This window comes from Dipteris shenzhenensis, chromosome 29 (genome assembly GCF_047967505.1).
Source record: "Dipteris shenzhenensis isolate YYH24624 ecotype China chromosome 29, Dip_SZ_1.0, whole genome shotgun sequence".
NCBI classification, from domain to species: Eukaryota; Viridiplantae; Streptophyta; class Polypodiopsida; order Gleicheniales; family Dipteridaceae; genus Dipteris; species Dipteris shenzhenensis.
Window position 1 is genome coordinate 1,126,236 of NC_141624.1, and position 19,705 is coordinate 1,145,940.

The window sequence follows — 19,705 nt, forward strand, 5'->3', positions numbered from 1 at the left end:
CGATCTCTTTGCTCTCGATCCTCCTACTACTACTACTACTACCTCAAAAGCTCCGTGACTCTGACTTGGGAGACACGCAGCTGCGTCCTTTCCAAGTAGTAAGGACCCAAATCGAGCTATCGACCCTGGAGCTGTACAAAACCTCAACTACTCTCAGTAGCTGAATGAATGAAGAGGGTTATAGGACACCTCTTCTGTGCTGCCACCTTCGAGTACGTTCCAAGTTTTGAGCTATCAACAGATGTCTAATCAATTACACACACTCATGCAACTCACTCACCCATAGCTACAAGCCCCTCACAATTCACAGTCCGCCATAGCCATAGCTTGAAATCTCAGCTCCTCCCACAGCTCAAGCTCGCTCCTTTCCTCTTCATTGTCGGTTTACCTTCCTCTGCATTCTTCCTCTTGCTCTTCCCAGTTCCCACCCTCCCCTCGCTTTCGCATCATCAATGCCTCTCTCCATTCCACGCACGTCCTTCTTTACCACCTCCATGCACAACTCACCTTGCATGCACAGTATCCTGCCTGTCCTCTCCCCCCTCATCCAACTCCCCACGCATCCCCTCGTGTCTTTTCCCAGCTCCACAAAAGCCGCGCCAATTGCAGGTCGCACCTGTCGGACCCCTGCTCCTGCAGCAGCCCAAGATCCTGAGGCTCCCTCCCCATCGTGAAGGCAGCCAAGCATCGCTAGCTTTACAGTGCACCCACCCTGACTAAAGCACAACCCAAAAAGCTGAGCATGGCGGCCCATGTTCTCAGACAGATCAAAGACTAATCTGACTCTTCTTCTTCATATCCCTTCCTCTCTCTCTCTCTCTCTCTCTCTCTCTCTCTCTCTCGCACACACGCTCGCAAATATTTCCTGCACCTTTTTGACTCCCAGCTTCAGCATCTCTAGCTACACCATGAGGAAGAAGAAGACGAAGACGCAGCGGTATCTGTGGTGATTCGTAGGCCCCCAAACTCCCACAATTGACCACCAGCTCTTCCGCTGCTAGTGGTTTTGCCATTGTCTTGTAGTTTGACCCGCTGCCTTCCTTTTTCTAACACCTCGCACGAGCCTTTTTGCACAGTGCTTTGAGTGCAGTTTTGCCGTCACTGATCCGCAAAGTGCCTGTCGCTGCCAACGCTAATGTGTTGGCGGGCTGCCACATCCCTTCCCTCGGTGTTTTCCTTGTGGATTTATCATTCGGCTCATGGGCGATCGATCCATTGGGCTCCAGCGTATCATTTCAATACCTTGCTTCTCGTGGAGGATTGCTCCTGCTACCACTTTTTATTCTCCGTGGAGCTCCTTTGATCTACGATCTCCTGTAGCTCAAGGCCCACATTGGCCCTGCCCCGTGCTACGACTATGGTCAACTACATTGCATTATAGCTCACGGATTGGTCGTTTCATCCGATCGGAAAACGGGTTTCCGCACTTCAAGTGCTCAGGAATTGTTTATTGCCACTGCACTTCGAACACTCGGTGCGCATCACGATCGCCGCAAAGCTGCTCGTCCTTTCTCGCTCGAAAAGCCGACCTCTTCCCATGCACATTGGCGTAGAATACAGAATCCAAGTCTAGTTTGCTGGTAGCGATTTGTTTTGCCCTTTTGTTTGTCAGAAATGCTTGGGATTGCAAAGTGGCAGACAGCGAAGGAGATGGGAACATAGTAACGGAAGTGATATGACTTGGGAAAAATTCCCTTTTATGGCTTTTCACTCATTGGAGGCTGTGAGTCGCGTGAGGGAGAAACGGCTAACATGTTAGCCTTGATATTCCCATTCTACTCGTTTCAAGAAGGTGGACGAAAGGCAATGTTTTTCTGGCAAATGTTTGGGAGGAGATCAACGTCGACAAGGCAGAAGAGGGCCATCAAGTGATGCGGAAGGTTTTTCCATCCGAGTTGCCTATACACTCTCCCTTTGACAAGGAGGTACTATACTGTTGCCTTACCTTTAAACTAACCACTGAGTCATCCCCTTCGAGGGCTTCTACGTCTCTTTGGAGACAAGAGAACGTTCCGTTTTAGAAACTTTGTTGGGGGCAATACAGTTCTTAATATTTCTTCCATCTGTAGCGTCTGGATGAAGGGCGTGCGGTTTCAAATTTTTTTGTCAAAGGAAGACGTTCCTGTGCAATAGAGAATATATCTTCAGAGAACAAATTTTGTGGCCTTCGCATTTGGTTACTGAAACGTTTTAGTCCGATCTTTGCAGATGTTCTGCCACCGAGACGAAGCTCATGACCATTCCACCGTTACTGTTCATCTATTAAGCAAAAGGTACTGTCTTCGTGAAAAAGATATCCATACGTCAGCAGTAGTAGCATGCCAAGCCTTAACTCAAGATCAGAAAGAGGCTCTTGGGTGAGCAGTGGCTAGGTTTGTGATGGTGGTGATGAGGTTAAAACATATGAATCTTGGTAAGGTTTTGATGTGCTTGATACTTTTCCTCTGTGTGCAGTTCTGCTCAAGAGCAACTGCTAAGAAAGCACAAGGCATTCAATTCCCTACCAAAAATCTTTCGACTGGAGAATTTATTAGAGGCCAAGACCTCTCAACAGGAGGTAAAACACAAGATTGCTACTTCGATGCGTTCCTAGCACATGCAGAGACAGGTTTAATGGCTAAACAGAGTTGATATTGATATCCCATGGCCCTTGAGTTGGTACTAAAACGTCTTACGGAGGATCTGGTTTGCACCATATATTCATGCCTTAGCTTGTGTGTGTGTGAGAGAGAGAGAGAGAGAGACAGATAGATAGATATATATTAACGTCTCTAAAAGGCCAAACGGCCTATGAGACTAAAACAGTTGATACATCTGCTAGTGTTATCTCATCAAAGAGAACAACAAAATAAATAAGCTGAAGGCTGAGAACTACTAAAGGTACTTACAGTCAGAGGGACTGCAAGTGACCCAAAACTAATGAAATACCAAGCAAGTATTTACTAAAAGTACCAATTGATCAGCATAGGCAGAAAGCTAATCAATAAAAAGGTTGCACTCTTCTTATGTCAAAAATCCCAATCATGGGCAGCTCTAGGATCTCATAACTCGGTGCCACACGTTTCCGGTGTTTGGCAATGATAGCACGGATCCGATGAAGATATGGGTGCCGGGCACGGGGTCTTGGGGGCCTGGGCCTCTGTGACCTGGATATGGCGATGGCTCGGTCCAAAATCACACCACTATGGTCATATTAACGACCTTGGGAGGCCTCATGGGCCTATGGGACAAAGTGCAAAATGTCAAAATGACTTACAACATCTGGATAGACCAAAGAATCGAGCGGTGCACATGGCATCTCAGCTCGAAATTGTTATAGCATAACTACTACATTCCAAATACTACCCTAAAATCGGTTTGAATAACATGAGTTTAAGGTTAAGAGTCTTTGGGTTTAGGTTTGAAGTCTCAAATGAGTGCCTACCCATCTCGATAAATTGCCCATTTGCCCTCTTTGTGTGCTTCCTTGTCTTTGGTAAGTTAATTAGCTTTTTGTTTGAGCTGGGTTGGAGGCCTTTCCGGGTGATAAGGCCTATGTTCTTCCCATCCCATTTGATTTGATACCGCCTTCTTGAGTTGGTATTCTTCTCTTCCTTGGTGTATTCACCTTCCTCATCAAAACAATTAATGCAATTGTCTTGCAATCCCCCAATGTGCAAGCTCTTCTTGTTTCTTGCTATGGCTCCCTGCTCTTGTACATCTCCATAAACATCACATTTGTCAATCTTGTTATTCATTGTTGCTGTAATTTCTTGTCCTATAGATTTGAGTTGAGTAGTGACAATTTCTTGTACCTTAGTCACGAGCTGTGGTGTAGGAGCTGCAATACTACATTGTTGTAAAACTTCTTGGATTACCTCTTGTTTGCCATTGCTCTTTATTTCTGAAATTGCCTTCTTCAGAGACGCAATTTGAAGCTTTGCATCCTTGAGTTCTTGTTGTAAGAAATAAATCTTCTCATGTGGGTCTCTGTGGCTTTGAAATCTGCGGTATCTTAAGGCATAGGGGGAGGGTGTTGAAGCCATATCAGCATAGGATGGCTTCTTGTTGGATGGAGTCGAGGGGAACAGCTTTGTCTTGGGGAACTCCATAAAAAATGACCTACGCAAATCTGTCTTGCCCTTTGACTATATCTAACCCCTAGGGCTAGGCCTAGCGCTCAGCCTAGCTTGGGGTTTAGGAGCAAACGCTTGTACGGAGAAAGTACGGGAGATGTACGATGCTGGTACAACGGGTTGGACGGAGAGAGAGAAAGAGAGAGAGAGAGAGAGAGAGAGACCTTTTACTGTTTTTTTAAGACCAAAGAGTCTGTGGGATCTCAATTAAATTTACAATTTCTCTTGCACCTCATACTTCTGTTGGTGCTTGTGCATGACATACTAGATGCTTCATGTGGAGTTTGATGGCTTTTTGTCAATTGCGCCTTTTCGAGAGAGACAAGAAGAGAGCTCTATTTAGTATTAACATCCTTGGAAGAACAAAAGGTCTATGGGGACCGATGAGTAGCTCTTACATTAAATCCCCAAAATGTAAGTGCATGTTGCACCTCCATAAGAGTGCATGAACCATCTCCACATTATCATAAAAGCATTTGGCTATCATTACATCAGTTAAAGACTGAAAGTTTTAGGCATAGATGATAAGTTCTTCCCATCTCTGTAAACAGCCCACTTACCCTCCTTCCTAGTTTCTTTTACTTTGTTGAGTTCCATGGTGAGCTCCTTAGATGTTGTACAACAAATTGAATCTTTCCTTCATCCCCTTTTGGGTACAATGAAAATTCTCTCATCTATTCCTCAAGCTCATTGGGTGAGCCGGCTTCCCCTTTCTACTTGTAAAGAACAAACCTTTCTCGAATATCACTACCTTGATTTTGAAGTTTGAACCTACTTTTGAGTTTGAAGATTTATTGATATGTTGTATGTGTTGCCCTCAGGTCACGAGGCAACTTGCTTCAAAACTATAGCTTCTAGTGGAGGGATGTTTTTCTAATGAGCGGAATCACTGGAACTCTTGAACTCTCTCCAATGACATGAATCCCCAAGGATCAGCTTTGTGCTTTGGAGGTTTCCCATTTGAATCGGAAACTTCATGAAGGGTAGACAAATACTAGAGGGATGTTTTCTTTATGAGCTGAATCCTTGGATAATGTGTAGTCTTTCTTAGCAAATGCCAAGAATCCTTAAGGTTCAGCTTTATGCTTTGTATCCGATCTTAATCATCGGTGGACATTAATTTCGTCTTCCCCTCACAATCTCATATTCATATTAGATGACTTTCTAGAGAAAAGTATATTGTATTGAATACAAAGAGTTTGAGGTGCTGAAGTAGAATCTTGGTTGCTTTGTTGTCTCTTGGTCCCCTGTTGAACTTGTCTCGTTGCAGGGCAAGTACGGTCCCAACTCATTTCCTCCAGACTCTAGCCATGGTTCAATTTAAGAATTGGCAACCCTAATTTCATTGGCAAATTCCTTGGGAACCTTGATCGTAGGGTCTAGATAATCCTTGATTGATTGCTCCTATGAACTATTAGCTTGAGCAAGATTGATTGCTTGTGTATCAATAGCATGGATTTGAACTAATGTAGTTTCCTCTGCAAGAATAGCACCAATAGCAACCAATATCAAACCGTCATCTTGAACATTACTCCTAGTGCTAGATTCCTTTGCATATACGAATGTAGTAATTTATGGCGCTTATGATTGGATGAGGTTGAGTTCTTGCTCCATGTCCCCAACTTTCCCACGCTTCCTTTCCCCATTCTATTATCCCTTCTTGGTTCTTGGTCTAGGCTCGCCTTATTGCTACCATCCAACTTGCTTCTTACCACCCACAACTGCATTACTTTTTCACTCCCTTAGATCACCATTTCTTACTATTATAGACCCCTCATATGCATATGCTATGACAATTTTTAAAACATCTCTAACTTTGGGTGGAAATCTCTAATGAAATCATTGCAAAAAGAATATGCTTCGATTTTTGAGCTCTAACCAACCATACACATTTGCAATTTGTTTGGTGACTTCACTTTTGGGCATACGTTGAGGTAAGCATCATGTTGTAGACTTAGGACTTTGGTTATTGGGAAGCATGGGAGCATGAATGTGCGTGTGGATTGGAAAAAATAAAAAGATTGAACACATGGTCATCTAATCATATGATCTGTTTTAGGATAGTATCTTTTCAAGGGTGAGGAGTTGAAGCAAAGCTGTTTACAACCAAGATCTCCCAAGTAGGTATTGAAGTACTAAGTAGGCTAGTCTTCGGGTTATCATATACTTGGATGTGCAAGAGAGATGAAAATGAAACCTATTGATTGATTAGATCCATTTAGCCTCCCCCCAATTGAGATAGCCATCTATCACAATGTGAAAACCTACCGAGTTATTCAAGTTAACCTTGGCCCCCAAGGCCACTCTCTCAGGCAAATCCTCTCTAACTACAAAATCATTAGGTATCAGTCCTACCTCCCAAGATATAAGAGAGTAGCTCAAAGGCCTTCGCAACAAAGAGGAACAAAAAAGAGGCCAATGGGCACCCCTTATTAGACTGATCGTGGGAAAGACGCCTCCCTATTTGATCTAGTATCAACATTTGCCTAGAGCTGCTTGCATAAAGGGCAGCAATTCCTTTGATCCATTGAGGTGAGATACCGAGTCCCCTCCAAGAAATTCTAGTCCACATTGTCGTAAATCTTCTCTAAATGCATGAGTAGGATGTTAGAAAAGTCACTGGCCCACTTGTGAGCCCCCGTTTTGAGGGGACAAGGGGGCAGGAGACTGTAGGGGAAAAAAGGGCCGAGGGTACAGCAACCTGCGTGGAGGATTGCGCCATGCCTATACGGAGAAAGAGGTAGGTTTGTGATGGTGGTAATGAGGTTAAAACATATGAATTTTGGTAAGGTTATGATGTGCTTGATACTTTTCCTCTGTGTGCAGTTCTGCTCAACAGCAACTGCTAAGAAAGCACAAGGCATTCAATTCTTTACCAAAAGTTTTTCGACTGGAGAATTTATTAGAGGCCAAGACCTCTCAACAGGAGGTAAAACACAAGATTGCTACTTCCATTCGTTCCTAGCAATGCAGAGACAGGTTTAATGGCTAAACAGAGTTGATATTGATATCCCATGGTCCTCGACTTGGTACTAAAACATCTTACTGGGGATCTGGTTTGCACCATATATTCATGCCTTAGCTTGTGTGAGAGAGAGAGAGAGAGTAAGAAATAAAGAGTCATATTAACGTCCTCGAGAGGTCTCACGGGCCTATGGGACAAAGTGCAAAATGTCAAAATAACTTACAACATCTGGATAGACCAGAGAGTCGGCGGTGCACATGGCATCTCAGCTCGAAATTATTATAGCATTCCAATTACTACCCTGAAATCGGTCTGAATAACATCAGTTTAAGACAGAGAGTCTTTGGGTTTAGGTTTGAAGTCTTGAATGAGTGCTTGCCCATCTCGATAACTGCCCATTTGCCCTCTTTGCGTGCTTAGCCTTCACTTTGGTAAGTTCATTTCCTTTTTGTTTGAGCTGAGTCTGAGTGAGCTCTTCAGACCTTCAGTTTGTTGGTTTGTTTGAGAATCTTGGTTCTTGAAATCTTTTCTTTGAAGTAGACCTGTATTTGATTCCCTTTCTCGGGGATAAGGCCTATGTCCTTCTCATCCGATTCGATTTGATACCGCCTTCTTGAGTTGGGTATACTTCTCTTGCTCAGTGTATTCACCTTCCTCATCAAAACAATTAGCAATTCTCTTGCAATCCTCCAATGCGTAAGATCTTCTTGTTTCTCGCTATGGTTCCCTGCTCTTGTACCTGTCCATAAACATCACATTTGTCAATATTGTTATGCATTATTGCTGTACTTTCTTGTCCTATAGATTTGAGCTTAGTGACAATTTCTTGTACCTTAGTCACAAGCTGTGGTGCAGGTGATGCAATACTACATTGCTGTAAAACTTCTTGGATTACCTCTTGTTTGCCATTGCTCTTTATTTCTGAAATTGCCTTCTCCAGAGCAGCAATTTGAAACTTTGCATCCTTGAGTTCTTGTTGTAAGAAATAAATCTTCTCGTGTGGGTCTCCTTGGCTTTGAAATCTGTGGTATGTTAAGGCATAGGGGGAGGGTGTTGAAGCCATATCAGCATAGGATGGCTTCTTGCTGGATGGAGTCGAGGGGAACAGCTTTGTCTCGGGGAACTCCATAAAAAATGACCTGTGCAAATTTGTCTTGCCCTTTGACTATATGTAACCCCTAGGCCAAGGGCTCAGCCTAGCTTCGGGTGTAGGAGAAAACGCTTGTATAGAGAAAGTACAGGAGATGTATGGTGCTGGTACGACGGGTTGTATGGAGAGAGAGAGAGAGAGAGAGAGAGAGAGAGAGAGAGAGAGACCTTTTATTGTTCTTTGAGACCAAACAGAGCTGTGGGATCTCAATTAAATTTACAATCCCTTTTGCACCTCATACTTTGTTGGTGCTTGTGCATGACATACTAAATGCTTCACGTGGAGTGTGATGGCTTTTTGTCAATTGTGCCTTTCTGAGAGAGAAAGATAGGAAGAGAGCTCTATAAACATCCTTTGACCAACAAAAGGTCTATGGGACCGATGAGTAGCTCTTACTTTAAATCCCCAAAATGTAAGTGCATGTTGCATCTCCATAAGAGTGCATGAACCATCTCCATATGAAAGCACTTCTATTGCAAACATAATATGGCTATCATTACATCAATTAAAGACTAAAAGTTTTAGGCATAGATGAGAAGTGCTTCCCATCTCTGTAGACAGCCCACTTACCCTCCTTCCTAGTTTCTTTTACTTTGTTGAGTTCCATGGTGAGTCCTCAGATTCATCCCCTTTGGGGTACGATGAAAATTCTCTCATCTATTCCTTAAGCTCATTGGTTGAGCTGGCTTCCCCTTTGAACTTGTAAAGAATAAACCTTTGTCGAATGTCACTACCTTGATTTTGAAGTTTGAACCTTTTTTTGAATTTGAAGCTTTTATTAATATGTTGTATGTACTGCCCTCAAGTCACGAGGCAATATTTTGTATTCGTTAGATCTTTGGCATGAATCGCTCCAAAACTATAGCTTCTACTGGAGGGATGTTTTTCTTATGAGCAGAAGTGGTGCAGAAGGTGTATAGATAATATCTAACCAAGGGTGGCAATAGGATGGACCTGTGGTCTCCCATCACAAGGTTGCATTGTCCTACCCAAATGTTCCAGGCAGTGAGGCGTTATTCATCTCCTTTGGAGAGCTCTTAGGCCACTGTCGGTAAAGTAAAGTAGTATCTTGATTCTCTTGGTCCACCAAGTGGGCAAGAGTAGATGGTCTCTATGGGGAGGATGTGTTCCCTATTAGCTAGGCAATCATCCCCCATGTGAATACTCCTTAGATTTGCCTTATCTGTGCAACGATCTTGAGCAAAGATTGTTGTATACTTTGTGTTGTCTCTTGGTCCCCTATTGTTCTTGTCTCAGTTGCAGGGCAAGTACGGTCCCAACTCATTTCCTCGAGAGTCTAGCCATGGTTCAATTTAAGGTTGACAACCCTAATTTCATTGGCCAATTCCTTGGGAACCTTGATCATAGGGTCTAGATTATCCTTGATTGATTGCTCCTATGAACTATTACCTTGAGCAAGATTGATTGCTTGTGTATCAATAGCACGGGTTTGAGCTAAGGTAGTTTCCTCTACAAGAATAGCACCAATAGCAACCAATGTCAAACCGTCATCTTGAACATTCGACCTTGGCCCCCAAGGCCAAATATTCTCTCAGGCAAATCCTCTCTAACTACAAAATTATTAGGTATCAGCCCCACCTCCTAAGATATAAGAAAGTAGTTCAAAGGCCCTCACAACAAAGAGGAACAAAAAAGACACCAATGGGCACTCCTTATTAGATTGATCGTTGGAAAGAGGCCTCCCTATTTGATCTAGTATCAACATTTGCCTAGAGCTACTTGCATAAAGGGCAGCAACTCCTTTGATCCATTGAGGTGAGATACCGAGTCCTCGTCATGCCCTCGAAGAAATTCTAGTCCACATTGTTGTAAACCTTCTCCAAAAGCATGAGTAAGGATTGTGATAGGTTGAGACTCTTGACAAGCTTGGTCTACAGCCTCTCATCATGTCAGTAAAAAAGGGCCGCAAACCAAGCCCAAGATTTTGGCTAAGGTCTTATAGGTGGTTTCTAGAAGGGTAATTGGCTATCACTACTTGATGTATGCTTTATCACCTTCCTTGGGGCCCATCCACAAGAAAGGGCAGTGGCATCAGTCCAAAGTCAAAGATCTCTTGGTAGGCCAGGTGAACTAGAGTACTACATCCGAGAAGAAAAGGCCAGACTCAATTGGGCATTCCTTCATTGGAAGGGCCTTGAGGGCCTTAAGCACCTCACTACTTGTAAACAAGCAGCTCGTGGTGGTGTTTGGACTCTGAAGCCACTATGGATTTTGGGCCCAAATTTCCTTTCTTGTACCTCTACCATGAAGTGAATTTGCTCCTCATCCCAAAGGAGTTGGAGCTGTTCCCTCGCTCATTTGGTGCATTTTGGAGCTGGCAATTAAGGACAACATTTACATAACAAATTGGTCCACATTATGTTCTTCTAAGATGAAATTGTATATGAAGATGTAAGTATTTCATTTTAATCTCTTCCAGACCAGCTTTCAGTAAACAAGCTTAGAGAAAGTAGTTGATAGGGCAATCAGAAATAATTAATGGAATATCAACGTGTCACAACTTCGACAAAAATTATATGATGTCATATTCTTATGACCGCTAAAGCTGCGAAGTCATCTCTTTCTACCTACCAACCTACCCATCCATCCAAAAGTGTATATATTAATCTCTCTATCTCTATGCAAATATATACCCATCCATCCATTGGTCTATCTATTACTCTCTCTCTCTATCTATATGCACATATGCAAATTTGTGGGCACACGTGCTCGCACACACACAGATTGGTTTGAATTACATGCATGCAAATGCTTGCAAAAGATAGATGGATGGTTAGGTAGATAGATAGATAGAGATGACAATAATTCCTTTTCATTGCTTGTGGAGACCAATATTGTCTATGGGACTCAAAAACCAGATCAATTCACCAAAGGGACCTCTCTTTCTTTTCATTTTGAGACAGGGACCCAATGTAATTATTGATTCTGGCATTTTGAATTCTCGAGTCCCACGGATATCCTTGTTTTATAACAGAAACCGGTCAATAAGCATTGGCATACTCTAGGGATTGTATATGTAAGAAGGAGCCATCTGACTTTTTTCCATCCTTTTCTGTGGTTTGCTTGGCAAAAACTTAATCCCTTTCTTGTCTGAACTTGAGAATCTACAGAAACTGGGATCAAGTGGTTTCATACTTCTCTCTTGTAGAAAATCTGACAAGCTCCCTTGTTGTGAGAGAGAGAGAGAGAGAGAGAGAGAGAGAGAGAGAGATTAGTGGCGTCTTATATATTCTTGTCTTTCCCATGCATCAGGATGCATTGGTTGGTGGCCATGACTCTTATGAATGCAGCAGAAGTGCAACCCTTAAATTACAACGCTCTCGACTTGAGAAAGATGTATGTGCCGCATCTTGTTCCTGCCAGAGCTTTTATGGTGGTTGCTTTTTTTTGGTGTGGGTGTGTGTGTGGATTCCACCCTCCAAGAAAAAAGTCTGTAAAATATATTTTCTGATTTTGTAACAGCATCTCCTCTCCTTGAGGAATGCTTTTTATAATACAATAGCACATAGATGTCACAAAAAAAAGTGTGTAAAATGTACATGTACATATACAGTTTCCTGTTGAAAGAAGCAAGCTGCTGTGTGAAAATTAACACTGAAAAAGTGGGCACATAAATGTATGTGATGTGTTGTTGTCTCTTTAGCACATACTGTAGCCTTTGTTGGTGGTCTGTATATTACAAAGGCCATTCACAAAATGCAAAATGGTTTTTTTAATTAATTTGAAACGCCTGACTACGTCTGACTAATTTGTGCAGGTCTTCCAGTTACAAAAACAGCTTCAGCACGAGGTTGACCTGCATTATGCATTAGAACATGCATCTGATCATGCTGCTGGGACTCTTCCAAATTCCCCAGGACATCTACCAACAAATGTATGTTCCTTGGCCATATGCAACTGTGATTATTGATGACTTTGGTGAATTAATGACGTCAATCTGCTGCATTATTGTAGCTGGAAAACTCACATATTCTCTAACAACATTGAAGCGTTTTCCAGACACAGGAACTGCTTGCAGATATTGCCATGTTGGAAATGACTGTTTCAAACCTCGAAGAGCAGACGGCTGCCTTAAATTTGCAATTAGGCTTTGAGCAAGGAGAACGAATGAAAGCAGAACATAGATTCTTGAAGTTTTCAGTGCAGGACCAAGACCAAGCAACTCAAATAACGGAGTCACCAAGCTCTTATCGAAATCAAACAAAAGAAGGAACAAGGTCACCAAGTTCTAATTCTGGAAGAAGCTACAACTGGTCTGCAAATGCTCGCTGCTCTATACAACATCCTTGTGCCACTATTTTGACAGAACCTTCTAGTCCTAGAATTTGTGCTCATTTTCCCTCGTCATACGGTGGTGCTTCTACAAGCAGTTACAATAATACGCCTGTGAGATTCCTAACAAGTCCCAGCAACCAGGCATCACAACAGAATCTCTACTCAGATGATGAAAGTGGCTCACAAAACAATTGTCTTGTCCAAAGTACAAAGCTGGGTTGCAAACATTCATGGAAGTCGCCAGGTCTTCTCTCTCCAGAAAAGGTTTGCAATGTGCCATTTTCAAAAGATAGAAAGAAGGAATGTAACTGTTGACAACTATGAAGATCCAATGGGTTTATGATACAAAAAAATGCATAATAAAAGTCAATGGGCCAAATGAGGAGTGGAAAGGTCAATTAAAATTTTCTCTCTTTTAGGGTCCATGGGGACCAAACATGGCCTATGCAACCCAAAATTTCTTTTCATTTTCTATTCTTTAAAAGGGCACAGCTGACGTTAGCAAGAGATTGAGATAATAAAATACTAGGTGCCGTCACTGCAAAATTCTAAAAAAATGCATTGTCTTAGTGTGTTGCACAGTGAGTGATATAAATCTGAAGTACGGATTTGGTTGGAGGAGCAATTCAAGAAGTGCACCCATGGCCTCACTCTCGCTCTGAATTTGAAAAATTCAATGGTTGTCAGTGCACATCCTTTACCGAGGAAACTCTGGAATAAGGGTTACTTGTCTGTTGTCTGCTTCTGATACTCACAGGAACCCACCATCCGCCCCTTTCTTCCCCAAAGCCTGCTGTTTATTAGGTATCTGCCTAAAGGCAATGACATTCAAAAAATGGGTGCCAAGTGTCATGTTTTGCTTGCTCTGTAGAGAAAGCTAACGAATATTCGTTAAGTGTCAGTGTATAGTCAAGTCTGACTGATCATTTTGAATGTATATGGCTTGGTGGTAGGACTAAAGTAATTCTTCCCTTGTCAGTTGTAACATGTTTCTAGGAACCTTCGTTGCAACTTGCATTGCATCTTCAACTTTTCCCTTTAGGGCAGAGAGAGAGAGAGAGAGAGAGAGAGATCAATTGTGAATTTGCTTCTGCAGATGAAATGTAAGCACTCTGCTTCACCCAACTCAAAGTTGCATGGGGAGATGACAGGCCATTTGAGAGACTTGGACATCAGAAATTCGTGGCAGCAGCCCAATAGACTGTCAGAAGAAATGGTACACTGTATGATCAGCATCTATCGGCACCTAGCAGATACTGCAGATACTCTAAGTTCCTCTTCAACCAAAATAATTCCGTCTCCAACTTCACCATATGAACATCTTACATCTTCTTCTCTTTCCTCTCTCTCTGAATCATCCTTTTGGTCATCTACAAAAAGTCCACTAGCTGAGAAGCCTTTTGGTCCATATAGAACACCAGAGAAGCTTCCTTGGGCAGATATTGGCAGTTACAGCGCAGCCATTGAAGTCTCTGAGATGTGCGTTGGGAAAGAACAACTGGAGTATGCTGCTGAAGCCCTTCGGATGTTCAGGTAAGGCTTTCCCCTTTCTGATGCACTTGTTTTACTTTCAATGTTGACTGGAGAGATGTTGTAGAGCTTTTCACGTTCCTGCTAAGCTAATTTTTTCCTCCTGTACTCCATTGTTTGTTTGCAGGTCCTTAGTTGAGCAATTATCGAGAATTGACCCAAGTAGCATGATACATGAGGAGAAATTGGCCTTCTGGATCAATGTCTACAATGCCTTGATGATGCATGTACAATTTCTTCACGCTTGTAAAACTCTGAATGACCTAGGTTCCCCTTTTTTTTACAGACAAGAACCTGGATTAATATGCAATATATTTATCAAAAGCTTTTGCAAATTTACTGACATACCGAAAGCATTACTTTAGGCTTACCTTGCGTATGGAGTACCGAAGGACGACTTCAAATTTTTCTCCTTGATGCAAAAGGTTTGTTTGGTTTTTTAAGGACATCATTCTCTGAAAGGCCTTTTGCTTCGTAAAGTATCACATGCATTAATTCATTGCTACTGTGCAGGCTGCTTACACTGTTGGTGGGCACTCATTCAACGCAGTCATTATTGAACACCTTTTACTGAAGGGGAAAGCGCCATGGTATAGACCTCAAATTGTGAGTCCGTAAAATACCTGTCTCAACATTGAATACTAACAGATAAACAGCATCTCCTCATGTTGACACCGGAAGGAAATTAAAGCATCCATCATGAATGTTGGAGCCTAATTTGCAGGCGTCGTTGCTGGCGCATCAAAAGCTGAAGCTCAGGGAGGAGGTTAGCATGTTTGCAATTGACCGGGTCGAGCCACTGGTTACCTTTAGTTTAAGTTTTGGAGCAACTTCATCTCCTGCGGTAAGATCTAATTGTAAGAATGCTCTGGTAAGCTGTTTTAATTCGCTTAGGAGCTTTTATCATTCACGTAGGATATTAAGCGGCGGCAAGGCCAAGATCTTAGTTAATTTAGTTCAAGTTTGCGAGCAACTGCATCTCCTGCGGTAAGATCGAATTGTGAGAAAGCGCTAATAAGCGCTTAGGAGCTTTTCTCATTCGCTTAGGATATTAAGCGGCGGCAAGGCTAGTATCTTAATAGATCACTTTTAGCATGCAGGTGCGAGTGTACACGGCCGAAAATGTTCACGAGGAATTACAAATTGCGCTCCAAGATTACGTCCGCGCATCAGTGGGCATCAGTGCAAAGGGGAAGCTGCTTGTGCCCAAGTTGCTACACGATTTTTTGTGCGGCCTAATCGAAGAAAGTGCAATATTGGACTGGATATGTCAGTTCCTACCTTGTCCACAAGCAAGTCTGATTAGGAACTGCGTGAAGCATCGGCAGCATAAATTCCTCAATTCCAAAAGTTTTGCAGTCATACCCTTCGATTTCCGCTTCCGATACCTCTTCTTGTTGGCGAAAGGCGGATGTGCAAGTCGATAACCCTGCCCACCAAAACTACATGCCAGGATTCAATCACCCAACCTCAAGAAAGCCAATCATTTGAATTCCCAATGGCCTGTGTGTTCACGAAGACCACGTTATCCAGAGCTCAATATTTTAGCCATTCCCATCGATTCGAAGATTTGTATTACCGACCCTATCGATACTGGAATGCATCAGTTACCGCCCATAGCATTGTATAGAAGTATGCCATCTTCAAATGATTTACAAGGGTGGACTGTGGAAGCTCCTCCTTGCGTTGAAGCTTTCCTCCAACGGCGTGAAAGAGTGGTTCTAGCTATTGCCCAGATGATATTCTAAAGCTAAGATGTACAAACAAGGCATGCTCCCGCATTTGGATCGGCCATGTACAGTCAAAGGATTTCCATTGTAATTTGAAGAGCTAAGTGTTCATTACAGGATTGCATTCTGCGTCTCCTGGATAAAATGTACTTCGGATATATCATGCTATACGGTCACCTTTTTCTGCTTAAATATTTGCCAAATACTTCCTGTGCACAAACTGTGGCCACTCAGAGCTAGAATGGCTCTATTGCTGAAAGGAATGGTTTATTGGCCTTCTACTTTCCTAATGCTCTGCTTGAGCTGTATGTACTAGACCTTTGAGCCGTTTGAGGTCTTTCTCGTTTGGCCCAATCTCATCGTGATGGGTGTCACAATTTCGAACCAATGATTCTCTAGTGACAAGCCTTCTTCAATTAGCCGTTTGGTACTGTTAAGAATGGATGCTTGAAATCGTGTGAGCACGCTCTGTACTTGATTCAATTCTAATCTTTACATTAGAACAATTACCTATCATCATTGACAATTCTAAATCAACGAGGCCTTACTTAGGGTCCCAATGCCCACTAGTGGGTGGTTTCAAACATGTTACTCTTTGTTATTCTTCTTCTCAAAATGCCTTTTATGAATCTCTGCACTTGATTGCTCTAAACTATGCAAACATACTTGAATTTGCAAATGTAAAGAATGTCATCCTTATTTCTATTTAAACTAAAGTCTAAGAAATGCAGTATTAAGACATTGATTGGATTACTTACTATTTGGGATTGAAAAATGGAGTTGTTCCTTCGAGCTCATTTTTATTCTAATTTTCAAGTCGAGGCTCCAATTTGTGAAGTACATGTGCATCATAATAGGGAGCAAGTTAGGTAACATGGCATACATAGAAACACGTATCCCCATAATTGCTCAAAACAATGCATGTTCTATACTTTTACTTAAACATCATAGAATAAATAAATCATAGATAGAAATATCTCCATAGTTGATTTTATATTGAATGTGGGTATGAAAGTGCAATAATTGTTTCCTAAAAGTTATAAATGTTAAAGCCGGGCTTTCACTTGTGTCATTTTTGTTTTTGTCAACATGGTTGACGAGGTCGGATTTATCTTGAAGTTAGGGATTGCACTAGCATGCAATCAAAAAATGCATTCTAGTGTAGTTGGCGGTGGTGTTTTTTGTCTCCAATAAAGTCATAGCACTTAAAGATGTTACTTAGAAGGAAAACAGTTTGAAAGAAGATTTTACCTATACTTCTTTATTGCATATACAATTAGCAACCATTCTCTTTCATTGACATGGTTCTTTCATGCATACAACATTTGGCTCTCTACTTGTAGAAGTTAGATTTCAAGTTCCTTGATTAGATTACTATACATCCATGATGCATTGATTGTCTCCATCTTCAATAGACTAACCATTGGAAAGGTCATACTAGATTTGATTGATGGTGATGTTGTTCTTGATCAACATGGTGATTTGGAGCAGTGGGTATACGATGATTGCGATAACGTTCTAAACTTTCCCACTATCGGGTGGATGTATAGGAAGATATTCCCTCAAGATGAGAAGAGGGAGTCTCATTTCCTATAGACCTTAAGACCTCATCCCTTCCTTTGTCACATTCTTCGGATCTCTTCCATTAGGAAAAAAGAGAGCTCATTTTGGAGCCTTTTAAGGTTTAGAAAAATAGGCTCTTGACCAATCAGAAGAGGGCCAATGTAACGTTGGAAAAATACCAAAAACCATGTAAAAATATGAAATAAGTCATTCAAAATCTTTTTCTTTTATTATGATTGACATATGTGATCTTCAAAAGATGAATTTCTGCGCAGTATTTGATGATTCTGACATCGCCAGCACGTCTGGAGCAAGCCAAAACCTCGAATCGAATTTGGAGACGCTGAAAACCGACGTTCAGAGGTCCGAAAAAGAGTAAAAATGCTCGAAACGGGGGATTTGTGCAATGCTCTAAACAGGGGATTTGCGCAAAAACGCGATTTAGCTAGTTGGAATTGTCCAGCTAGCCAAATCGCGTTTTTGTGCAAATCTCCAGTTCTAGGCATTTTTGCTCTTTTTCGAACCTCCGGACGTCGGTTTTCAGTGTCTCCAGGGTCGATTCGGGGGTTTTGGCTTGCTGCAGACACTTATACTGCACAAAAAATCAAAGATCTTATATATGCATTTAATGTGAAGCCTGAGTATTGGATTGATATTTTTGCAATAAGTATTCATATTTTATGGCATTTTCCATATTTGCGTGCAACAAAAATAGGTAAATAGTGAATTTCTTAGAGGGCCCCAAAATAAGTTCCGTTCTTTCCTAATGCCTTGCTCTCTTTCCTCCCTTTTTGTCCTCCTCGTATATGTATTCATATGGAACACATGATCCTTATCTTGATGCATGCCGATAAGGCAAAGATAGAGAGAAAGAGGATACATAAGAAAGGAGGATGCTTGTTGATAGGCATGAATATGAGGATCATGTCGATTCTCCTAATTTGTAACATTTCCTCTTTGTTTCAAAATGTGTTTTTGGTGCAAGCTTGCTTGTGGAGCCTTTTCCTAAAAACATTTCCATTTTAGAGTCTTTATCACAATGGTGGTAGTCTTGTATGCTTGCCTTGGCTTATTACACATAATTATTGCCTCCACTTTAGTCTACAATTTGTCAAAATTAAAGAAATGCAAAATCGTGAATGCTAAAAAGCTTCTAGAAATCCAACATTAACTGAATACAATAGTTGAAAGATTGTTTGAAGGTGCTTTTTCTTTTCCATCTTAAAGGGGAAAGATTTCTAGTTGTATGAATAGGAGAAGATTTTTGCCCATGGTGGATATATAGATATTAGCAAAGTCATTGAATATCTAGAGAGGATAGGGAGGTCAACCGAGCCACGAGACTTGTGTAGTTGGAAGGACTTAATTGGTTGGAAGGAATTGGGAATGAGCATGAGGTTATGAAATCTAATCCTTCTTTAGTCCCTAGTTTCAAGATCAATGTTCTAATGATCATGTATCACTAGCAAGACCGGTCTAGTTGGAATGTCAATGTTAAATGCTTTTATGGTTCAGACAAAGATGAGTGTTGTTGAAGATGCACAACATCTAGGAATTTTGGTAGATGCATAAGAACTGGGTATTTCCAAATTCCCTTAGCTTCTCTAACCCAACATCAAGATTCATGCAAAACCCATCATTTGAGAGATTAGGAGGAGATAGAGATGACTGAAAATTTTCTTCGATTTCTTGTACATCAACTATATTCTCAAACTTGATAGCAACTTTCTTATGAGTTTCTCTCTCTAAGAAATTTTTTGATCTATATAGTTTCAGCTTAGCATAGCACAAAGCAAGGGTCTTAGTGAGCCCTTTGTGGCTTGTATGAGTTTTCATTTTCACTTTGTCCCATAGGCCCATGAGGCATTCCAAGGATGTTAATACATCTCTCTCTCTCTCTCTCTCTCTCTCTCTCTCTCTCTCCCCATAATAGGATTCTGCACTCACAACTCTCACAAAGGATTCTTGTTTTGAGAAGGAGACGTGTCATACTACTAGATATTTTGTCAAACTCTCTGTCTTTTGAAAGCTAACTATTAGTACAATGATAAGGATGGGAGATGGGAGGGGGAATGGGGATTGTAGGGAATAAGAAGAAGGGAATGTGCCAAAGGAGGGCAAGGGAGAGGGCTAAAAGCCTCTAGAGTTCTTGATTAATGAGCAAACTTTAGGTATGGAGCCATGGAAAACACCAAATTATTCACCATGGTTTTTCGTTGAGATCACCCAAAGGTCTAGGCTATAAGGATCCATCAATAAGGTTTGTAGACATGCTCAAGAAACATTCCTCATGAGATGAGCTTGCATTTAGCCCTAAATTCTGATAAGGAATATCAACCTAGGTTCAAGGGGGTGA

At 41.6% G+C, this 19,705-nt stretch overlaps 1 protein-coding gene across 3 annotated transcripts; it reads left to right on the plus strand.

Annotated features, from left to right (window-relative positions):
* The first annotated feature begins 309 nt into the window (after positions 1–309).
* Positions 310–16,191, plus strand: LOC147882289 (ubiquinone biosynthesis protein (Protein of unknown function, DUF547)). Of its 3 annotated transcripts, none has more exons than XR_015543867.1 (12): positions 310–1,925; positions 2,209–2,273; positions 2,455–2,557; positions 11,504–11,587; positions 12,009–12,125; positions 12,251–12,790; positions 13,623–14,059; positions 14,184–14,283; positions 14,422–14,481; positions 14,570–14,646; positions 14,781–14,900; positions 15,157–15,293. XR_015543867.1 is itself a non-coding variant. In XM_087400585.1 (12 exons), the coding sequence occupies exons 1-12, from the start codon at positions 1,872–1,874 to the stop codon at positions 15,481–15,483; spliced, it is 2,055 nt and encodes a 684-aa protein (XP_087256711.1). In that variant the 5' UTR covers positions 312–1,871; the 3' UTR covers positions 15,484–16,191. The 3 variants fall into 3 exon arrangements, 2 of the variants coding, with proteins under 2 accessions (XP_087256711.1, XP_087256710.1); XM_087400585.1 differs by having other exon boundaries at positions 312–1,880; positions 14,570–14,662; positions 15,157–16,191; XM_087400584.1 differs by having other exon boundaries at positions 313–1,925; positions 14,570–14,662; positions 15,157–16,191.
* The last annotated feature ends 3,514 nt before the right edge of the window (positions 16,192–19,705 follow it).